General features: G+C 37.2%; 1 protein-coding gene across 3 annotated transcripts in view; it reads left to right on the top strand.

The window, feature by feature from the left end:
• Wdr36 (WD repeat domain 36) overlaps positions 1-15693 on the top strand; it is a 42142-nt gene extending 26449 nt beyond the window's left edge. For all 3 annotated transcript variants that reach the window (XM_090331507.1, XM_090331509.1, XM_090331508.1), the window contains exons 18-23: positions 1369-1466; positions 2088-2233; positions 9456-9575; positions 9752-9833; positions 11525-11712; positions 12972-15693. In XM_090331507.1, the coding sequence (XP_090187633.1) occupies positions 1369-1466; positions 2088-2233; positions 9456-9575; positions 9752-9833; positions 11525-11712; positions 12972-13121 (784 nt within the window). In that variant the 3' untranslated portion in view covers positions 13122-15693. The remainder of the gene's footprint in view (positions 1-1368; positions 1467-2087; positions 2234-9455; positions 9576-9751; positions 9834-11524; positions 11713-12971) is intronic.
• Positions 15694-21541: the final 5848 nt, after the last annotated feature.

Below are 21541 nucleotides of genomic sequence, written 5' to 3'. Positions count from 1 at the left end.
ATGTAGCACAGATGGGAGCAAAATGCTAAGATGAATTCTAGTTTCTTGATTCTTCTTAACAAACAATATAGAGATATTTATTGTGATATTCAAATCTATGTTGAATTGTATGACTGGAACTAAATGATAATCACCTGGACCTAGAAAAGTTTTACTTCCTGAACTTATATGTTTAATTCATGGACCTGTATTCTCCTGTGAGGAGAATAAAATTATTTTTTAGTTCTTTTTTTTTGAAAATGCTAAAAACAGGGATTACAGTTATATAAGTCGGGCAAATAGTACATTTTTTTTGGACAGTATTACCCCTTCTCTCATTCTCAGTTTTCCCTTCAATCCCACCCACAAGTTGTATATTCATTTTCAACAGAGTATCCAGTGATTACCAGTGCTGCGTTTGTTTGCCATTTGTCCCTCTATTTCTGTACCTCCACTTATACTCCCAGAGACATAAAGACAAACAAAACAAAAAGAAAAGAAGAATCAGGCTGTCTCCTAGGGTCAGCCTTCAGCAGTTAAAGTTATCCTAGTTATTGGATCTCTATAGCAAAGAGTATGGGGACTTCTCCATATAGCACTGATAACTCAGAACCTGAGATTCCCAATTTTTATCTTCCTTTTGAGATTGATGTGCGGGAAAATTCTGTCCTACTTTCAGACAGGAGTCTACATCTTGATTACTCATCCATGGCCAGAATCAGAAACAGGACCGCTTAACAGGTCATTTGAGGAAAGGAAAATCCATGACTGTTCAGTATCCCCTGAAATAGTCAGCATATTTAATTGTGAGACTCATTTTGTAACCACCATTCTTTTTGTTATAATTTCCTTAAATGTAGGATCATATTTATTAAAACAAGATGTAGAAATGAAAATAGTATGTACTTCTCTTTCAAACATGTTTCCATACTACATTAAAAATCAACACTCCATTAATTTTTGTTGTTGTTGTCATTGTTTGATTTGTGTGCTGTCACTGAGGTGTGAACTCAACCAAGCTCTTACTAGGCTTTTTCCATCATGGTATTATACCAATCAAGTTATACCTTGAGTTCTGGTTTTCTAGTGGTTAGGATTTTTCTACCTGGATGGAGTAGTTTTGAACCTTAAGCCTCAGATCTCAGCTTCCTGAGTAGGTATCTATTGATTTTTTTAATATAAGTTTCTTGTAATAACATGACATAAATAAAGATATTTAAATTAATTATATATTTTTGAGGCATTAACTAGTTAACTACTATAATCTTAATTAGTCTTTAAGTAGTTAAGTATAATCTATTTGAAAATTAAGACTATAAAGATTTATCATCAGATACTCAGGTTGTCCTGAAGAAACCTTTTTAATCGGACTTTGTTTTGATTTTGCAGGTCTAATATTTCCCTGTATTCAGTCGTTTCACTACGACCACTTCCTACAGATTATGTTCCTTCAGCAGTAATGCTTCCTGGTACTTGTCAAATTCAAGGTAATCACAGAATACCAAAATAATTCTTGAGATGTAACATAAATACTTCAAAGGACTATTGCTACATAAGACAAATGCAATCAAAATATTTTTTAGCAGATTTGAAATATCTTGAGTAACTACACCTAATGTAAAAATATAATTGATGTGATACTTTTAACATACTATAATAGGCACTGGTGGCTCACTGGGAGGATGGCAGTTGGAGGCCAGTCTGGATGAAAAGTTGAGGAGCCCCCCATTTTAACAGCTTTGCATGGTATTCCATGCTTTTTATCCTACCTGCACTGGGAAGCAGAAGCAAAAAGATTGTCCATCCACCCCAGGCAAAACATAAGACCCATGCAAAAATAACCAGAGCAAAATGGACTCATAGTATGGCTCAAAACCCGTTACTGCCAAAAAGAAAAACAGCCATCCAGTAATATATTAGGGTAAAAGTATTTAATATTCCAAAATCAAGAAAAAGGGGATAAACAAAGGAAAGACATGCCTAGACAGGACAGGCTATATTAAATGTAATATATGTAAACTTGTTACAAAATAATAATGGATTCAGAATGAATTAAGTTGCTTCTATGTGATATATTATTTTTCATTTGCTTTCCTTGAAAATATAAGATACAGAAGTAGAAGAAGAAGAAGTAGAACCAAGTGATGAAATGATAGAATATGACTCACCAGAACAGTTAAACGAGAAGTTGGTGACTCTGTCTCTTCTCCCTGAATCACGGTGGAAGAACCTGCTTAATCTTGATGTTATTAAGGTAATGAAGTACACTTGATATAGCACAGTATACACACTTTGCTGTTGGTGGTGATTTTTTTTTTTATTGTAATTAGTAAAAGGGTTACATGATATTTGCCAGATAGAAGGTGCATTAATTCACATACATTGATACCCTTTCACATGTCTTGGTACCCATTACCCTCCCCCCCACACCCCCCACCCATCATGGTTTTCCCCCCTTCCCTATCAAATTTCAAATATCCAAATACAAATAAGTTCAATATATCAGATAAAAAGTGAGATACTATACCAATATGAGATAACCAAGGGACAGCAAAGGAAATGAGAGACAACATAGTACATTAAGGACAACAATCATTCATTATATGGCTTTTGTTTCACTATCCTGGAGGTCCTTTCAATTAGCTTCACATTATATGTCCTTATGTATCAAGATTTTGCTCTATTGCAAATCTCTGCTAGTAGAGCCCAAGGTTTCTACTGATTATGACGAATGAGGGAAACCATTGAGCCTAAGTTCCTTTGAGTCTGGCTTACTTCACTTAATATGATGTTTTCTAAGTCTTTCCATTTCCTAACAAATGGGGCGATGTCATTCTTTCTGACAGCAGCATAGAATTCCATTGTGTACAAATACCACAACTTGTTGATCCACTCATCAACTGAGGGACATCTAGGTTGGTTCCATATCTTTGCTATGGTGAATAGTGCTGCAATGAACATTGTTGTGCTAGTGGGTTTAGTATGTCCTTGTTTCTGGATGGTTGGGTAAATGCCAAGTAGTGGAATTGCTGGGTCATAGGGGAGTTCTATGTTTAGCCTTTTGAGGCACTGCCACACTGCTTTCCATAGTGGTTGAACGAGTTTGCACTCCCACCAACAGTGTAGTAGTGATCCCTCCTGGCCACATCCCCTCCAGCATCTGTTGTCATTCGTTTTCCTGATCTTGGCCATTCTAGCTGGAGTGAGGTGGAATCTTAGAGTTGTTTGATTTGCATTTCTTTTATGACCAGAGATGTTGAGCATTTCTTCATGTGTCTATAGGCCATTTTTGTTTCTTCTTCAGAGAAGACTCTCTTTAAGTCTTTGGCCCATTTTTTAATGGGATGGTTGTTACTTTGGAGGTTAGTTTTGGAGTGATTCAATTTTTTGAGTTGTTGATATATTTTAGATATGAGGCCTTTGTCCGTTGTTTGGTTGGTGAAGATCTTCTCCCACTCTGTAGGCTTCCTGATTAGTTTACTAGCTATGTCCTTTGCCATACAAAAGCTCTGCAGTTTAATGCAGTCCCACTTATCCAGCCTTTCTCTGATTTGTTGTGATTCTTGGTCTTTATTAAGAAAGTTTTGACCTGTGCCAAGGAGGCCTAGTGTATCTCCTATTCCTTCCTGTAGAGTTTTCAGTGTGTCAGCTTTTACCTCCAGGTCTTTGATCCATTTGGAGTTCATTCTAGTGCAAGGTGACAAAGAAGGATCAGCTTTAGTTTTCTGCAGGTGCTTAACCAGTTCTGCCAGCACAACTTGTTGAAGAGGCTGTCTTTCTTCCATTCTATTTTTTTGGCTCCCTTGTCAAAGATTAGGTGGCCATAGGTCTGTGGTTTAATATCTGGGTCCTCAGTTCTATTCCATTGGTCTTCAGGCCTGTTCCTGTGCCAGTACCAAGCTGTTTTGAGAATTATAGCTCTGTAATAGAGTCTAAAGTTTGGAATTGAAATTCCTCCAACGCTGTTCTTTCTGCTAAGAAGTGTTTTTGCTGTACGGGGTCTTTTATTATTCCATATGAAATTTTGGATTGCCTCTTCTATTTCTTTAAAGAATGACATTGGGATGTTGATGGGTATTGCATTGAATTTGTAGATAGCTCTTGCCAAGATTGTCATTTTCACAATGTTGATTCTTCCAATCCAGGAGCATGGGAGGTTTTTCCATTTCCTTAGTTCTGCTTTAATTTCCTTTTTCAGGGTTTTAAAGTTTTCAGCAAAAAGGTCCTTTACATTCTTAGTTAAGCTAATTCCTAGGTACTTCATTTTCTTTGAGGCTATTGTGAAAGGAGTTTCTTTCCTGATTATTGCCTCGTTCCTCTCACTGTTGGCATAAAGGAAGGCAGTTGATTTTTGAGGGTTGATTTTATAGCCTGCTACTCTTCCAAAGCTTTGAATCAGCTCAAGGAGCTCGGGAGTAGAGTCTATAGGATTCTTTAAATACAGAATCATGTCATCTGCAAAGAGGGATAGTTTTATTTCCTCTTTCCCTACTTGGATCCCCTTTATGCTTGCTTCTTGCCTTATTGCACTGGCTAGGAATTCTAGTACTATGTTAAAGAGGAGTGGAGAGAGTGGGCATCCTTGTCTCGTTCCTGATTTTAGAGGGAATGGCTTTAGGTTTTCACCATTAAGTGTAATACTAGCAGTAGGTTTCTCATACACAGCCTTTATTACATTGAGGAATGTTCCATGGATTCCTAGTTTCTCCAGAGCTTTTAACATAAAGGGGTGTTGGATCTTGTCAAATGCCTTTTCCGCATCTATTGAGACAATCATGTGATTTTTGTCCTTGCTCCTGTTGATGTGTTGAATTATATTAATTGATTTGCGTATGTTGAACCAGCTTTGCCTCCCTGTGATGAATCCAGTTTGATCATAGTGTATAATTTTTTTGATGAGTTGTTGTAGACGGTTGGCCAGTATTTTGTTGAGAAGTTTTGCATCGATGTTCATCAAAGAAATAGGTCTATAGTTCTCTTTCTTTGATGAATCTCTGTCTGGTTTGGGGCTGAGGGTTATACTGGCTTCATAGAATGAGTTTGGTAAGGAACCTTCATTTTCAATTTCGTTGAAGAGCTTGAGGAGTATTGGTGTGAGCTCTGCTTTGAAGACCTTATAGAATTCAGCTGTGAATCCATCTGGCCCTGGGCTTTTCTTAGGTGGAAGTTCTCTAATTTGCCATTTCTATTTCAGAGCTTGAAATAGGCCTGTTGAGTTGGCTTAGTTCTTCTTGGTTCAGTGTGGGTATGTTAATATTGGCTAGGAATTCATCCATTTCATCTAGATTCTCAAATTTGTTGGCATAAAGGTTTGAGATGTATTCCCTCATGATATTCTGGATCTTGGTAATTTCTGTCGTGATATTACCATTTTCATCTGCGATTTTGTGTATTTCGATATGCTCTCTTCTTTTTTTGGTAAGATTTGCTAAGGGCTTGTCAATTTTGTTAATTCTTTCAAAGAACCAACTCCTTGTTTTGTTGATTCTTTCTATAGTTTTTTTGGATTCCAAATCATTTAATTCTGCTTTGATTTTAATTATTTGCTTTCTTCTACTGGGATTAGGGTTGGTTTGTTGCTCTTTTTCCAGGAGCTTAAGGTGAGACATTAACTTGTTGGTTTGCAATTTTTCCAACTTGTTGTTGTAGGCACTCAGCGCTATAAATTTTCCTCTGAGTACTGCCTTTGCTGTGTCCCAAAGGAGTTGGTAGTTTGTGTGCTCCTTACTGTTAAATTTCATAAACTGTTGGATTTCTGATCTGATCTCTTCGATGACCCATTGGTGATTCAACAATGTGTTGTTCAGTCTCCATGAGTTACAGGGTTTTCGTTGGTGGAGATGTGTGTTCAGTTCCAGTTTGATGCCTTTGTGGTCTGAGAGTGTGCATGGAATAATTTCTGTGTTTCTGAATCTGTCCAGGTTTGTTTTATGGCCTAACATGTGATCTATTTTGGAAAATGTTCCATGTGCTGCAGAGAAAAACGTATATTGTGTTGTTGCTGGGTGGAATATTCTGCAGATGTCTGTTAGATCTAGTTGGTCTATATAGTTGTTCAGTTCTAAGGTTTCTCTGTTGAGTTTTTGCCTTGTTGATCTGTCCATAGGTGAAAGTGGTGTGTTAAAGTCACCGACAATCACTGTATTTCGATCTATGTATGGTTTCAGTGTAAGTTAAGTTTGCTTGATGAAGTTTGGAGCTCCGGGATTGGGTGTGTAAATATTTAGGATCGTTATGTCTTCCTGGAGGAAAGATCCCTTTAGTAGTATGTAGTAACCTTCTTTGTCTTTTCTTACTAATTTTGGTTTGAAGTCTATTTTATCTGATACGAGGATGGCAACTCCAGCCTGTTTATGGGGGCCGTTAGCTTGATAGAGTTTATTCCAACCTCTCACTTTCAAAAGATGCTTGTTTTTTTGGGTAAGATGTGTCTCTTGAAGACAGCAGAACGATGGCTCTTGCTTTTTGATCCAACTAGACAGCCTGTGCCGTTTAATTGGAGAGTTGAGTCCATTGATATTGAGAGTTAGGATTGAGAGATATTTATTAGGTCCTACCATTTTTAAAAGCTTTTATTTGGGCCTGTGTCTTGACAGTTCTTGTGGTCCTTAGGTGGTATGCTGTTTAGGTGCCATTTCTTTCCCTATATTGCATTTATTTTGGTTTTCTATGTATAGAACATCTTTCAGAATTCTCTGAAGTGTTGGTTTTGTTGCGACATATTGTTGCAGCTTTTCCCTGGAATGGAATGTTTTTATTGTTCCCTCAGTTATGAACGAGAGCTTAGCTGGGTACAGGATTCTTGGTTGGTAGTTATTTGACTTAAGGGCATGACATATATACTTCCAGTCACTTCTTGCTTGCATGGTCTCTGCTGAGTAATCTGGGGTTATTCTGATTGGTTTTCCTTTATAGGTTGTTGGTGGTGATTTTTAAGGAGAGTGATAGCTTCCCCTATTTTGAGAGTATTTGATAGCCGCCCCCCCAGACAACAGATGCTATTTAGTTGAATGTTGATTCATCTAATATTATTATCACGAAGATATCCTCCAGTGTTAACTTTGAAAGCACTTTGCAGATGTTTGAATGTACCAGAACTACATTCCACAGCTATAGCTATCAGAAATGTTGTAAATATCCAGTCTAATTATTTTTTTTAGAATATGAAAGAAAACAGTGCTAATAAAATGTGTGTCTTCCTGCTAAGTATTTGATATAGCCAAGGAAGTGTCACTAACCATAGTTTATTTAGGTATAGGTAATCATTTATTACTCCACAGTCTACTCTGTCAAAGACAAATACAAAAATATCTTAGTGGAATGTATTTTATGACTCATTTGTGAGTGGCTAACGCAATTGAAAGGAAAGTAGTGGAAATTTTCAAATTGTCTTCTGATAATAGTGCTATTATTTGAAACCTCATTATACTTATAACAAACTATAATAATTATCTTTAAATTTTAGCTCTAGAGAAGATAAGCATGCATTAGGTAAAGGAAGCACCATTCATATTTTAAAATTTCCTCACAGAAATTAAGGACTTGTGTTAATTGCTGACTTTCCAAGAAATTGGGCATCAGTATAAATGTTGCTGAGTGGAAGCATCGTTGTGTTCTCTCCATCATGCTGTCCAGTCTGTCGGGGCTTTTTTTTGTTGGGCAGGATTGGGTACTTTAGGAAATAGCTTTAAAAGCAGAACATTAAAAAAACATAAGAACTCAGGGTATATACCACAAAATTAAGACAATTAAAAATAAGAAAGAAAAGAATTAAGAAAATTGAATGGCGGGATGAATCAAAGGAGGATAAAAATGATGAAGGGGGTGCCACTGATCAAGATGCATTGAATTCAAAACTGCCTCTTAAATGGCACCTCCTTTTTACAGCTACCTACATTAGATAATAAAAATTTAAGAATGGAAAATTTAGAGGTATAAAAAACCACAAGTAGGTGAATATGAGACAAGTGATCAGAATAATATTCAACCAATAGAGCAAAGATTCAGACTACTCTGCTTCTTATTAAGATACAATACTGTACTAATATAGTAAGTAACTTTAAAGTATTTCTGTGTCCTAAATAAACAATCTACAAGTTGGAATGTTTGCATTTGTCCTGTAGATTTTTTACTTCTATGTTTCTGGTGTAATTCCTCTGGCAACTCCTTTTTCTACAAATGAGAAAGGATAACTTTGACATGGCTTTGCCATCCTAAAGAAAGACTATGCTCACACTGGAAGGCAGTGCCTTGTCCTGCTTCCCTGGAGGAGTTTCCCTTTATACCATGGTTCCAGGCAGTTACAAGTATCCTGGGCCTCTTTTTACAAACAGAAAATGTCTTTAGCATGACAGGGCATTGGCTACTGTCAAGTATTAAAGTGAAACCACTAATTGGGAAATTACCATGGAAAGTCTTTTTCATCCGTGCTCCAGAGATAGGAAATGTAGATATGTGTTCATTCAAGCCATCTATTAGTGGGAATTCCAGTAGAATAACACTTCATCCATTTTATAAACCAATACTATTAATGTTTTCCCACTTTGCACAAGTGCATAATTCTAAGGAAAAACTAAAACTCCAGCAAAATGAAAGAATTATGTTTGTACCTCACAAATTAATACCTGATGGAGGACTGTGCTTTTGGCTCCAAATTTTCTCTCTCTCTTTTTTTTTTTTTTTTTTGCCAGTCCTGGGCTTAAACGCAGGCCCTGAGCACTGTCCTTGCACTTTCTCAAGGCTAGAGCTCTACCACTTGCGCCTCAGCACCACTTCCGGGTTTTTTTCTATGTGTGTGGTTCGGAGGAATCGAACCCTGGTCTTTGTGAATGCTAGGCAAGCACTCTACCACTAGGCCAAACTCTCAGCCCCCTCCCAATTTTTTTTTTTGGAGATAAGCAGTTTGAGAAACCGTTCATTATAAACATTACATATGCTTTCCTCCCTCCCCCGACACACACACCATTCCTGGGTCTTGAACTTGGCCTGGTTTCTGTCCCTGAACCTCATTGTGCTTAAGGCTAGCTTTCTACCACAGTACCACTTCTAGCTTTTCCTGAGTAGTTTACTGGAGATAAGAGCCTCACAGACTTTTTTACCTGGACTGACTTCAAACCATATTCCTCAAATCTCAGCTTCCTGAGTAGCTATAATTACAGGTGTGAGCTCAGAATGCATAATCTTTCTAGCTTATTTTGTGTAATAAAACTTAATAGACATTCATTTGAAGCAGATGAGCTTTGTCTGAGAAGCATCTCTGTACCTAGCCCTTTTCCTTCTGCTTTGACAGCCAGGGTTCAGAGGTCTGTGTTGGAAAACGTTGCTTAAGACTAGCTTTGGTATTAGCCAAGTAGATTGGAATTTTCAGCATTGTAATCTGAAAGGGGCTTGTTGTTTTACTTTTCAGTATCCTTCAAAATTAATTTAGAAACTGTTGATAAGATAATTGTTTACTAATCTTACTATATTTTCACCAGAAAAAAAACAAACCAAAGGAGCCACCTAAAGTACCCAAATCGGCACCATTTTTTATTCCTACCGTTCCTGGACTTGTAACCAGATTTGCTATGCCTGAACAGAGCAGCGATCCTCAGCAGGTAAAAATCCCTTTGGAATAATCTATAGTCTGTGTCGTTTATGTGTGTGTGGATTTCCTGTAGTTCTTTGCAAGACTGACTTTTACAAATATAGTGAAACTGATGATGGCTTTTGATTATGATGTTTTTGGTGACATTGTTGCTCTTTGACTAATGTATATTTGTTTTTATTTAAGTCTAAAGTAGTAAATCTTGGGATTTTGGCTCAAAAATCAGATTTCTGCCTGAAACTTGAAGAGGGACTATTGAATAATAAATGTAAGTTAAATTGCAGACTATGTTATCTTTCACTTGTTTTTATTGAGAAAAATGGAAGGAAATGCTAGATTTCTTAATAGTTAAGGCAGTAAGACTTAAAAAGAAATGAAGTTTTGGTCCTAAATTGCAGCAATTTTAGCTTTTTAATTACAGTAAAATCAGATGATACTAATAACTGAAAATCTTTATTGAAAACCTTTCATGTATTCTGTAGGACAGAGCATTTGCCTGTCAAACACAGCAGCCTCAGGCATTGAATCCAGACTTCAGTACCACAAAAAGTAAAAAAACAAATAAATAAGATTTTGGTAGTAGGCAGTTTGCAATCCTTTGTTTTTATATAATAGTGTTGCCTTGGGTAACATTCCCAAAATGTCCCATGGAAGAGAAATTATGGCTAGGCATGATGTAAGCCTCTAATTGTAGCTACTTAGGAGGTAGAGGTAGAAGGATATCAGTCTGAGGCTGCCCTGGTATAAAGGTGTGAGACCCAATCAGAAAACTAAAACACTGTAAAGCAGAAAGGGCTGGGAGCATGGTTCAAGCAATAAACCGTTTGCCTATCAAACTTCAGTCTAAGATCAGTATCACTATAGTCCACTGGATAAATTCAAAGAATTTGTCAAACAACTAATGACTAGTTGTTTTGCTTATTGGGGGTAAGCAGAGGCATGGAAGGGTAGGAAAAAAAAAACAACTCATGAAAACATGCTGGAGAACACAAATTAAAATTAGTAAGACTTTTTCGTGGTGGTATCCTGCTTAGACAGCTAAAAGCATAACCATTGCCATTGTCATGTCAAATCATAAAGATGGTTGTGTGTTTTGAGTAAAGTATTAATAGGATTCATGGGAAATAATAATGTTTATTTCTAGAGAGAAAAAACAATAGTGCTTATTTTGTTCTCGGTCTGGGATAATTAAAAACAAGGGCTGAAGGCTGGTGCAGTGGCTCACACCTGTAATCCTAGCTACTCAGGAGGCTGAGATCTGAGGATCAAGGTTCAAAGCTAGCCCTAGCACAAAGGACCTGAGACTCTTATCTCCAGTTAACCTCTAGAAAATGGGAATGGGGCTTGACTCAAGGGTAGGGCAGTAACCTTGAGCTGGAGAGCTCAGGGACAGTGCACAGGCCAAGTTCAAGCCCCATGACCCACCAAAAAAAATGAAAGGAAAGAATAAGGGCTCGGCTGGAGTCTTTTATTTTGTATACTTTTGGGACAGCATTTTTTAATAATCGTGATGCTTTTATAGTAATACTGAAGAAAAAATATCCCCACCTCAACCTCTTCCCAGTGTTAATCACTTAATGTGGGATATACCTCATGGTCTCTAGCTTTCATTAAGGCTTTTTTTCTGATTGATTTATAAGTACCTTGAAGATTGTGAAGCATTAGATTTTCTTTAACAACAAGAAAAACCTTTAAATTACTGACCATACAAAAAGTTTAGTGTTTCCAGTACTTTTTTTTTTATCGTATTAGTTGTGTGATTTTTGCTGGGTTTTGTTCAGCTATTTGACTTGAAATAAATTAGTGCATTTCTTATCCCACTTAAATATATCTTATTAAGCCATAAGGAAAACTACTTTCTTTTTCTGTGTGATACTGGGGTTTGCTAGTCAGATACTTAAAAATAAGGTTTCTTAAAATACTAGTAAGTATTTTTATTCTTTTTAAAATATAACACAGATGAAGCTGCTCTGAACCTTCTGAAAGAATTAGGCCCTTCAGGAATTGAAACAGAGCTGCGGAATTTGTCTCCGGATGGTGGTGGCTCTGTGGACGTTATGCAGAGTTTTCTGAGAATGATTGGAATGATGTTGGACAGAAAGCGGGATTTTGAGTTAGCCCAGGCTTACCTTGCATTATTTCTGAAGGTAAGGTGATGTAAGAAATGGTTCACTTTCCTTCCTGAGTAGCAGCATTATGTATCAAACTTCCTGCCAAGATGGAAATGGGCTGTAGCCACCTTCTCTAAGACACAGCACTTATGTGTGGCTGTTGAATACTCAACATATAAGTAACAGAGCTGAGAGACTGAGTTTTTAGTTTTATGGAATTTTAATAAACTTTGGGTAGCTGCATATGACTTACAACTACACTTTTGAAGTACGGGACCACATGGCTTTGTGGTTTTATGAAGTAGTACCATTTTAACTGTACATTGATTTTTCTGTCATATTTTTCATATAAATCTTTTAATCCTTTTTTAAAGTGGTCATATTTTGTAGGTTTTTCTGTGATTGTGAAGAGAAAGTTGGGTCTTTGTTTTGTCCTGCTCAAATCAAAGAACTCAGCTCAATTAGTTGGAGGACTTTTCACATGGTTTGTCTACTTGCTCTTCTGGGTAACATAGTAGAAATACTTTTTGAAAGGTTACTTTAGTGGTATAATGTAGTAAAGAAGATAGGCTGATTTTCAGTAATACATGATACTTCATTTGGCCTGCTAATGATCTAAAATGAGTTCTCACTTCAGTTTAATTACTTAAAAAGTATTCAAACACTAGATATTTTAGGTAGTAGTTAGTATACAGGTGCCATAAGTTATGTTACATATTTTTCCATACTAAACAAGTTTTAGTCCCTCGTAATTAGAAAGTAAAGTAAAAGACCCATCTATCATTTATTCCCAATTGACTATACTGAAAGGAGAGATCTGTGGAAGCAAAGAATTGTGCATTGGGCCGGGAGTTTGGCCTAGTGGTGGAGTGCTTGCCTAGCATGCACGAAGACCCAGGTTCGATTCCTTGGTACCACATACATGGAAAAAAAGCCGGAAGTGGTGCTGAGGCTCAAGTGGTAGAACTCTAGCCTTGAGAAGGTCCAAGGACAGTGCTCAGGCCCTAAGCTCAAGCCCAGGACTGGCAAAAAAAAAAAAAAAAAAAAAAAATAGAATTGTGCATTAATTAGTAGTGCTAGAACCAGGATCTGGTTTCAAGATTCGTTTGAAGGTGTGATGAGTGCTTCTTTTTGTAAGGGAGTGGTAATAATGATTAAAAGAAAGTTTGTTGGAGAAACTCAGAGACAGTAATAAGCATTTAAGAAAAAAACTAGACACTATTTTCTTAGATTCTTTGGTAGGGAAAAAAAAGTTTTAGTGTTGTTTTTAATAAAGTGGCTATCTTACTTTTCAGCTACACCTCAAAATGCTCCCATCAGAACCAGTACTCCTAGAAGAAATGACAAAATTATTATCACAAGTGGAAGAAAATTGGATCCATTTACAGTCACTCTTCAACCAAAGCATGTGTGTTTTAAACTTCATCAAAAGTGCCTTGCTATGAAAGTAAACTTAGGAGTTAGAAATAATTAAAGATTCAACTTAACTCATGTAAAAGATGTAAAGTTGTGCTGAATTAAATGGATCATAGTTATGAAAATTACTTTTATGATAAAAGAAATGTTTCCCTCTGGAATTCCTTTCATGAAAACATGAATTGATGATTCTTGGAGATACTGGACATATGGGTGTGTCTGACATCTTCGGCTACAGCCCTTGTGTCGCAGAAGAGTGGGAATAAGGTCTAGTGCAATCTTAGTGGATTCAGGTTCCTAACACAGGACTAGTGCCTTCTCATGATCACATTCCTAAAGAAAGTTGTACTTGAATCCGAAATGTGAATGCTACTTGCCCAATTCAAATAGCCATGGGAAAGTCTGAACACATACCTAAGATAGGAAAGTGAAATTCCAAATTGTATCAGAGGTTGTCCTCATAGGCTTTCCTTCTGAACTGATGACTCATGATAGATACCAAGTTCTCATGGTAGCCCGAAGCAGTTCTTTCATTTCTCACCATCCTTTTCTTTTTTATGATTCAAAATGCTTTAGCAGTATGGGAATTAAAAATAACTACTTTTAGCTTGTACATTTAAAATTAGTGTCATTCCTGAAGTGCAGCTGACTAGGTTTGAGCACAAGTGACAGTCGTCCAGCACTAATTAGAATGACAGAGCTTTAAAAACTGATCTGTAGATAAGAGCTGTCTTCAGAGTAGTTAATAGGAAATTGTTTCTGTGTAATGGGATGTGGTAAAATCACTGAATTACTCTGAAAGTAAACCAGTGTGACTTTGTACTCATTTCTGTTTGTATTCTTAAAATGTGTATCAGTTTATCAAAGCCAGTGCCTGGAATGTCAGCAGTAACATGTGGTGACTTTGGAAACTGCATTTCCCTCTGTCCAAAATGCATATTATAAAGATCTAAAGCTGTAATAAATTATTAAGTGCTTTGTAAAGATTGTAAATAAATAATACAAAAAAACAACTGTAAACTGAAATCATACTTGTTTTACAAATGATGGAGTTTTCTACTCTTTGAAATGAGAGTCCAGAGCGGAGTATGTTATTTTTATTGGGGAATCTTCATTTTTTCAGATAATCTTTCAGAGCCTTTCCTGTATATTTGCTAAACAAGGGAGGGAGAATGGAAATAGTAACTATAGTAGTATTTTTCTTAAATAGGTTACTAAGTGCAAACTGTTTTATCTTTTCTTTTTTTTTTTTTTTTTGGCCAGTCCCGGCGCTTGAACTCAGGGCCTGGGCACTGTCCTTGGACTTTCTCAAGGCTAGAGCTCTACTACTTGAGCCACAGCACCATTTCTGGCTTTTTTGTATGTATGTGGTACCGAAGAATTGAACCTGGGTCTTCGTGCATGCTAGGCAAGCACTCTACCACTAGGCCAAACTCATGGCCCCAAACTGTTTTATCTTTATATACATGTGTGATACAAACATTTTACCATAAAAAGTTAGACAGATATTTTTATAGTAGTACATAGCCACAGAAAATAAAATGTACAGTATTGACTTCTACATGAAGATTGAATATCACTCTCAAACTTATTTTTCTATTTGCTCTTTTACTATATTCACACTTAACTGATCTTTAATCTGATCCACCATCTATTTTTTGTGTAATGGAAAATTCAATATTTTACTTATCCACTAATTACGAACAGTGCTGACGTTAACATCTCGTATTTTGAGGTGTTTTTGTTTTTGTTTTTGTTTTTTTGCCAGTCCTGTGGCTTGAGCTCAGGGCCTGAGCATTGTCCTTGGGCTTTCTCAAGGCTAGCACTCTACCACTTGAGCCACAGCACCACTTCTGGCCTTTTCTATGTATGTGGAGTGCTGAGGAATCGAACCCTGGTCTTCGTGCATGCTAGGCAAGCACTCTTACCACTAGGCCAAACTCCCAGCCCGTATTTTGAGTTTTTATGTGCAAAGAATTTCTACGAATACTTAGGATTTAAAGTGCTAGTGCCAGTTTAGGAGCTTCAACTAGGGTTCTGGGTGCACTGTTTTTTAGCTTTTTTTCATTCAAGTCTGATGTTCTACCACTTGAGCCATGGCTTTGTTTTGAGGATTTTTTTTTTTCTTTCCTTACTGTTTACTTGGAGAATAGTCTTATGGAATTTCCTGCCTGTGCTGACTTTGAACTACAGTCCTCCGATCTCAGCTTACTGAGTTGCTAGGATTCTAGGCAAATGACTTACTGTCACTGAGATACTTCCAGTTGGTTTACAAAATGGATTTGTTGGGTTATAGTTTCCCTCAATGAAAATTGAGAACGTATCATGAAGGACACACAGCTTTACAATTTTTATTAATCAAGTGGATAAAAATACTGTTTAATTCTGAAACTGTTCTTACAGTGAGGGTGCATATCAGTGTATTTCAGGCTGTGCACATTTCTCTGAATTTCTTCCTTTTTATGTTTGATCTATTTTTTAATATCTCAGGTTTGTTGTATTTTTGTGTAACTTAGATAGCTTTTTTATTTGTTACCAATCTTTCCTTCTACTTGGCTGCTTGTATATAGCTTTTCCTGGGGGGGGCGGTAAATAAATATTATATATATATAAATTGATCATTTCTTGTGTTCTTATTCCAAGGCATAAAGCAGATGATCTCTCTTAAGACATTTCAACATTCATTCTTTTAATTTGTGAATCTATGTAATTGGCTAATGACTACATTGTTGCCTGTAATTGGTTTGTATAAAGAAGGTACCAGCCTTTATTCTAATGTGTCTGCAAATACCATTTTTTTTTTTTTTTGCCAGTCCTGGGCCATGAACTCAGGGCCTGAGCACTGAGCACTTGCATGCTGGGCAAGCACTTTACCACTAGGCTAAACTCCAGGCCCCAAATACCATTTTTTGAAAGTCAATTTTTTTTTCTTTTTGAAATATACTGGTTCAATATGTGAACCAGCTAATACATATCTAATAAATAGTTTATAGCTTTGATTGTACTTTTGTGTGTTTTCAGCTTTGTTAGAGCCTATTTATTTATTTATCTAATTTATTTATTTATTTATTGTGGGACAAGGGGCTTGAACTCAGCCTGGGCGCTGTCCCTGACCTCTTCAGCTCAAGGCTATCACTCTACCCCGGGGCCTGGGCACTGTCCCTGAGCTCTTTAGCTGAAGGCTACTGCCCTACCTTTGAGCCAAGTCCCACTTCCCCTTTTCTAGAGATTAATTGGAGATAAGAGTCTCAGGTCCTTTTGTGCTCCTTTTGAACCTTGATCCTCAGATCTCAGCCTCCTGAGTAGTTAGGATTACAAGCTTGCACCACCTGCCTGGTAAGCCCTTTTAATTGCTTTAAAAAATATTGGCTACTAATGAACAATTTCAAGTTTGGATTGTACTGTATATAATTTACTTAGAGTGCAAGACTAAGTACATCTTGCCTTAAAACTCCAAATCCTAATTGGTGTCATGGTCCCCAAACGAGTTGCCAGTAGTTCTGAATTTACATAGTCCTTTTAAAATTAGGAAGTTTTTTAAAATATATTTTTATTATAATTAATATAAAAGTTATATTACAATCACCAGATAGAAGGTGTATTACTTCACATACATTGATACCCTGTCTCATGTCTTGGTCCCCATTTCCCTCCCCCTACCCCCACCCCTCATCTTGTTTCCCCCCTTCCCTATCCAATTTCAAATAACCAAAAATGCATATATAAAATATATTAGATAACAAGGTGAAATGCTGTAACAATATGAGATACCAAGGAACAGCAAAAGCAATGAGATAACAGTACATTAAGGACATTAAGGACAACAATCACTCATTATATGACTTTGCTTCTATATCCTTGTGGTCCTTTCATTTAGAGACATACTATATGGCCTTATGTATCTAGGTTTTGTTCTATTGTAAATCTGCTAGGAGAGCCCAAGGTTTCTACTGATTATGACAAATGAGGGAAACCATTGAGCCTATGTTCCTTTGAGTCCTTCACTTAATATGATTTTTTTCTAAGTCTTAGGAAGGTATTTTTTATCAACAAATCCTAAAATGGAAATCCCAGTGCTTCTGTTTAGCTTTTGAGCCAATCATGACCAGAAGAGTGCAGTTTTGACTATTAACCAATCAGGTCCCATGTTAAGCATTGGGGAACAGAAATAGCCATTCCATTGAGTAGGTTCTCAGGTTTTGTGATTAGATACAGGGAAAGGTGAGCAAAAATGCCAACTATTATCTATGTCTAAATATTCTTACTGGAGATTCACTTTTAAACAAGAATCTAGGGAAGTTTTTTTAATGTGTATATAGGTGACACAAGTTTAAACTCAGGGTTTTATGCTTACTCAGCTAGTACTCCACCTGAATCATGCCTCTAGCCCAGCCTTTCACAGGTAATTTTGGAGATGAAGTCTCTTAAGGACTTTTCTGCTTGAGGTCCATGGAATTCAGTCCTCTGTATTTCAGCCTCCTAATGGCTAGGATTACAAGTAGAAAAACATAGGCAGGGCCTAGGATAAGTAGTATTGTTATCCAAGCACACGGGAAAAAAAACTAGTGCAGAACACAAGGTTTTAATGTGGCTCGCTATAAAGACACTTATTTCTTTTCTTTCTTTTTTAATTGTTGAGGCAATGTATAAAGCGGTTACAGTTACATTCGCCAGATAGTAGGTGCATTATTTCTCACACACTCATATTTTTGTCCCCATTTCCCTCCCTCACCTCCTCCCAATCATGTTTTCCCTCCTTCCCTTTCCTATTCAAATAAAAACATATGCAGTATACCAGGAAACGAAGTCAAATACACTAATAATATGAGATCAACCAAAGGGCAACAAAAGAAAAGAGAACATAGTACATTGAGAACAACAATTACTCAAAGCTCTTGTTTCCATATCCTAGAGATCCTTTCATTTGGTCTCATCCTATATGACCTTGTGTACCTAGGTTTTGAGCTATTGCAATCCTCTGCTAGGAGAATCCTAGATGTGTACTAATTATTACAAATGAGGGAAACCATTGAGCCTATGTCTTTTTGAGTCTGGCTTACTTCACTTAATATGATTTTTTCTAAGCCCTTCTATTCCCTTACAAATGAGGTGATGTCATTCTTTCTGATGGCAGCATAGAATTCCATTGTGTATGAATACCACATCTTTTGATCTAGTCATCTACTGAGGGACATCTGGGTTGGTTCCATATCTTTGCTATGGTAAACAGTGCTGTGATAATAATAATAAACCCATGTTATTTCTTATATTTTCTTTTTTTACACATTTATTACTTAAATTATTCATTGGTTAAATCGCATTATTTTTATCTTTTGTAGGTTTTTCCTTTTTTGATTTTTTTTACATTTCTTTTTATAATTGTATGTATAGAGGGGTTACAGTTATATTCGTCAGGTAGTGGGTACATCTTGAACACTGATACCCCTCCCCATGTTTTTCTTCCACTTCTTACCATGGAAAATTCAGTATTTTATTGTCATGGTAGTGTACAGAGGGGTCACAATTGCATATATAAGATAATGAATACATTTCTTGTCTAACATTGTTACCCCTTCCTTCATTTTTCTCCACTTACTCTCCCCCTCACCTCCTCCCACACGCACCAAGTTGTAAATACAAGTTCATTTCCAACATACTATCTGGTGAGTATCTCTGTTGCATTGGTTCCCCTTTGTCCTTTGTCTCACTATGTTGTTGTTCCCCTTCCCTTTTTCAAATCAGATAAACAAGACATAATGTGCCAAAATCAAATACCATGACAACAGAATAAGTCAAAGGGGGGAAATATGAAAGAAAAAAGAAATAGCTTCACAAAGTGCTTATGCTTTCTATCATGAGTTTAAGAATCTCACAAATCAAATGTTTAAACAGGTCAGCTTAAGTAAGGGGATGGCTGGAATCATAGCCTAGTGGTAGAGTGCTCGCCTAGCACATATGAAGCTTTGGTTTCAATACACAGAAAAAGCCGGAAGAGGTGCTGTGGCTCAAGTGGCAGAGCATGAGCCTTGAGCAAAATGTGTCCAAGGACAGTGTCCAGGCCCTGACTTCAAGCCCCAAGACTGGCAAAAAAAAAAAAAGGAGCATAAGCTCATGGCGTCCCTCATTTTTAATAATTAGTACACATTTAGGATTCTTCTAGCAGAGGATTACAATACCTCAAAACCTATGTACCTATGGTCATACAGGATGAGACTAAATGAAATGAACTCTTAAGTTATAGAAAAGAGGTTTCTTTTTTTCACTTATGGTTAATCTCATGTGGTTATTTTATCTGACTCTATTACCTGGTATACTGTATATAGACTTATTTGTTTATTTGAAATAGGGAAGGGAAGGGGTAAAAAAAGATAAGTGAGAGGGACATGGGGAGGGAAAGGGGAACAAAATCATGAGAGGAGTATCAAGGTTTGAGAAGTAATGTTCCCACTACCTGATGAATGTTACTGTAACTCCTCTATACATTATTCTGACCATAAAATACAATAAAGAAAAAGGTGTGCCTTTAGACTCAAAGGAAATTAGGCTCAATGGTTCCCCTCATTTCTCATAATCAGTAGAAACCTTGGGCTCTACTAGCAGAGATTTACAATAGAGCAAAACCTTGATACATAAGGCCATATAGTATGAAGCTAATTGAAAAGACCTCCATGATATTGAAACAAAAGCCATACAATGAATGATTGTTGTCCTTAATGTACTATGTTATCTCTCATCTCTTTTGCTGTCCCTTGGTTATCTCATATTGTTATAGTATCTCACTTTGTTATCTGATATATTGGATTTATTTGAGTTTGGTTATTTGAAATTGGATAGGGAAGGGGGGAAAACCAAGATGGGGGGTGAAGGGGAGGGTAGTGGGGACCAAGACATGTGAAAGGGTATCAATATATGTGAATTAATGCACGTATGGATTAGTGGTAGAGTGCTTTCCTAGCATACACAAAGACTCCAGTTTGATTCCTTGGTACCACATACACAGAAAAAAGTTAGAAGTGGTGCTGTGGCTCAAGTGCTAGAGCTCTAGCCTTCAGGAATGCCCAAGGACAGTGCTCAGGCCCTGAGTCCAAGCCCCAAGACTGGCAAAAAAAATTAAAAAATAAAATCTTCCCTATTTAAGGTGTGGCCAAATACAAGCTCATTGTGTACTGGGGTGGAAGGTCCATTGAGCCAGGGACAAAACATGTTATCTGCATTGTCATGTACTCCCTCCCCCTCCTCTCTCTCTCCTACTCTCCTTCCCTACCTCCCTCTTTCCCTCCCTCCCTCCCCCTCGTTTACCAGTCTTAGGGCTTGAACTCAGGGTCTAGGCACTGTCCTTAGGCTTTCTCAAGGCTAGAGCTCTATCCCTTTGCACTACAGCACCAATTTCAGCTTTTTCTGTGTATGTTGTTCGGATGAATCGAACCCAGGGCTTCATGCATGCTAGGTGAGCACTCTACCACTCAGTCACTCTCCTGGCTTGTATTTCTTTTCTTTTCTTTCTTTCTTTCTTTTTTTTTTTTTTGCCAGTCCTGCCTGGGATTGTTAGCTCAGGGCCCGAGCCCTGTCCTTAGACTTTCTCAAGGCTAGAGCTCTACCACTTCCAGCTTTTTTGTATGCATGTGGTACCAAGGAATCGAACCCAGGTATTCGTGCATGCTAGGCAAGCACTCTACCACTAGGCCAAACTCCCGGTCCTTTTCTTTTCTTTTTTTTAATGATTTTTAATTAGTTGTACAAAGCCATGTATTCTTGTTTTAAACAAAATAGGATAAAATGTTAATGATTGTTGTTTCTGGTGTTGTAGGGTACAGATTTTATTATGCTTTATGTTACTCTGGGTTTTAGTTTCCTTCTATCCTATGACATAGATATACCCTGTAGAGTGCTCGGGTTTCATTTTCTCCATTCTTTCTTTTTAACTTAATTTTGTTGTCATGGTGATGTACAGAGGGGTGACAGTTACATACATAAGATGGTTAGTTCATAAGGTAGTGCATACATTTCTTGTCGAACATTGTTACCCTTACCTCATTTTCTCCCACTTTACCTTCCTCTCAGTAAAAAACTAACTTAGTAGTTCTGGAAAAGCCCAATACAATAGCTAATTTTTATTGTCAACTTGACTGAGCTAAGAGGCCAGTGTGCTGGCTCATGGCTCTAATCCCAGCAACTCAGGAAGCTGAAATCAACAGGATTGCAGTAGTTCAAGACCAGACAGAACACAAACAAGGAAGTTACAGAGACTCCATCTCCCCCAACAAGCTGGCATCTATAATCCCTATTGGAATTAGAAGAGTAAGTAGGCAGATCTCAGTCTGAAGCCAGCTTCAAGCAAAAAAAGACAACTCTACCAAAACAAAGTACTAAAGGAAAAAAAAAAAGGCTGGAGGTGTTTCTCACATAGTATGCCCAGTCTAGCAACTGGGCATAGAGAAAAGTCAGTGGG

This window comes from Megascapheus bottae, chromosome 4 (genome assembly GCF_031878675.1).
Source record: "Megascapheus bottae isolate mThoBot1 chromosome 4, mThoBot2.hap1, whole genome shotgun sequence".
Classification (NCBI taxonomy): domain Eukaryota; kingdom Metazoa; phylum Chordata; class Mammalia; order Rodentia; family Geomyidae; genus Megascapheus; species Megascapheus bottae.
The sequence above is the reverse complement of the archived record's forward strand: the minus strand, read 5'-3'. Positions and strand labels throughout refer to the sequence as shown.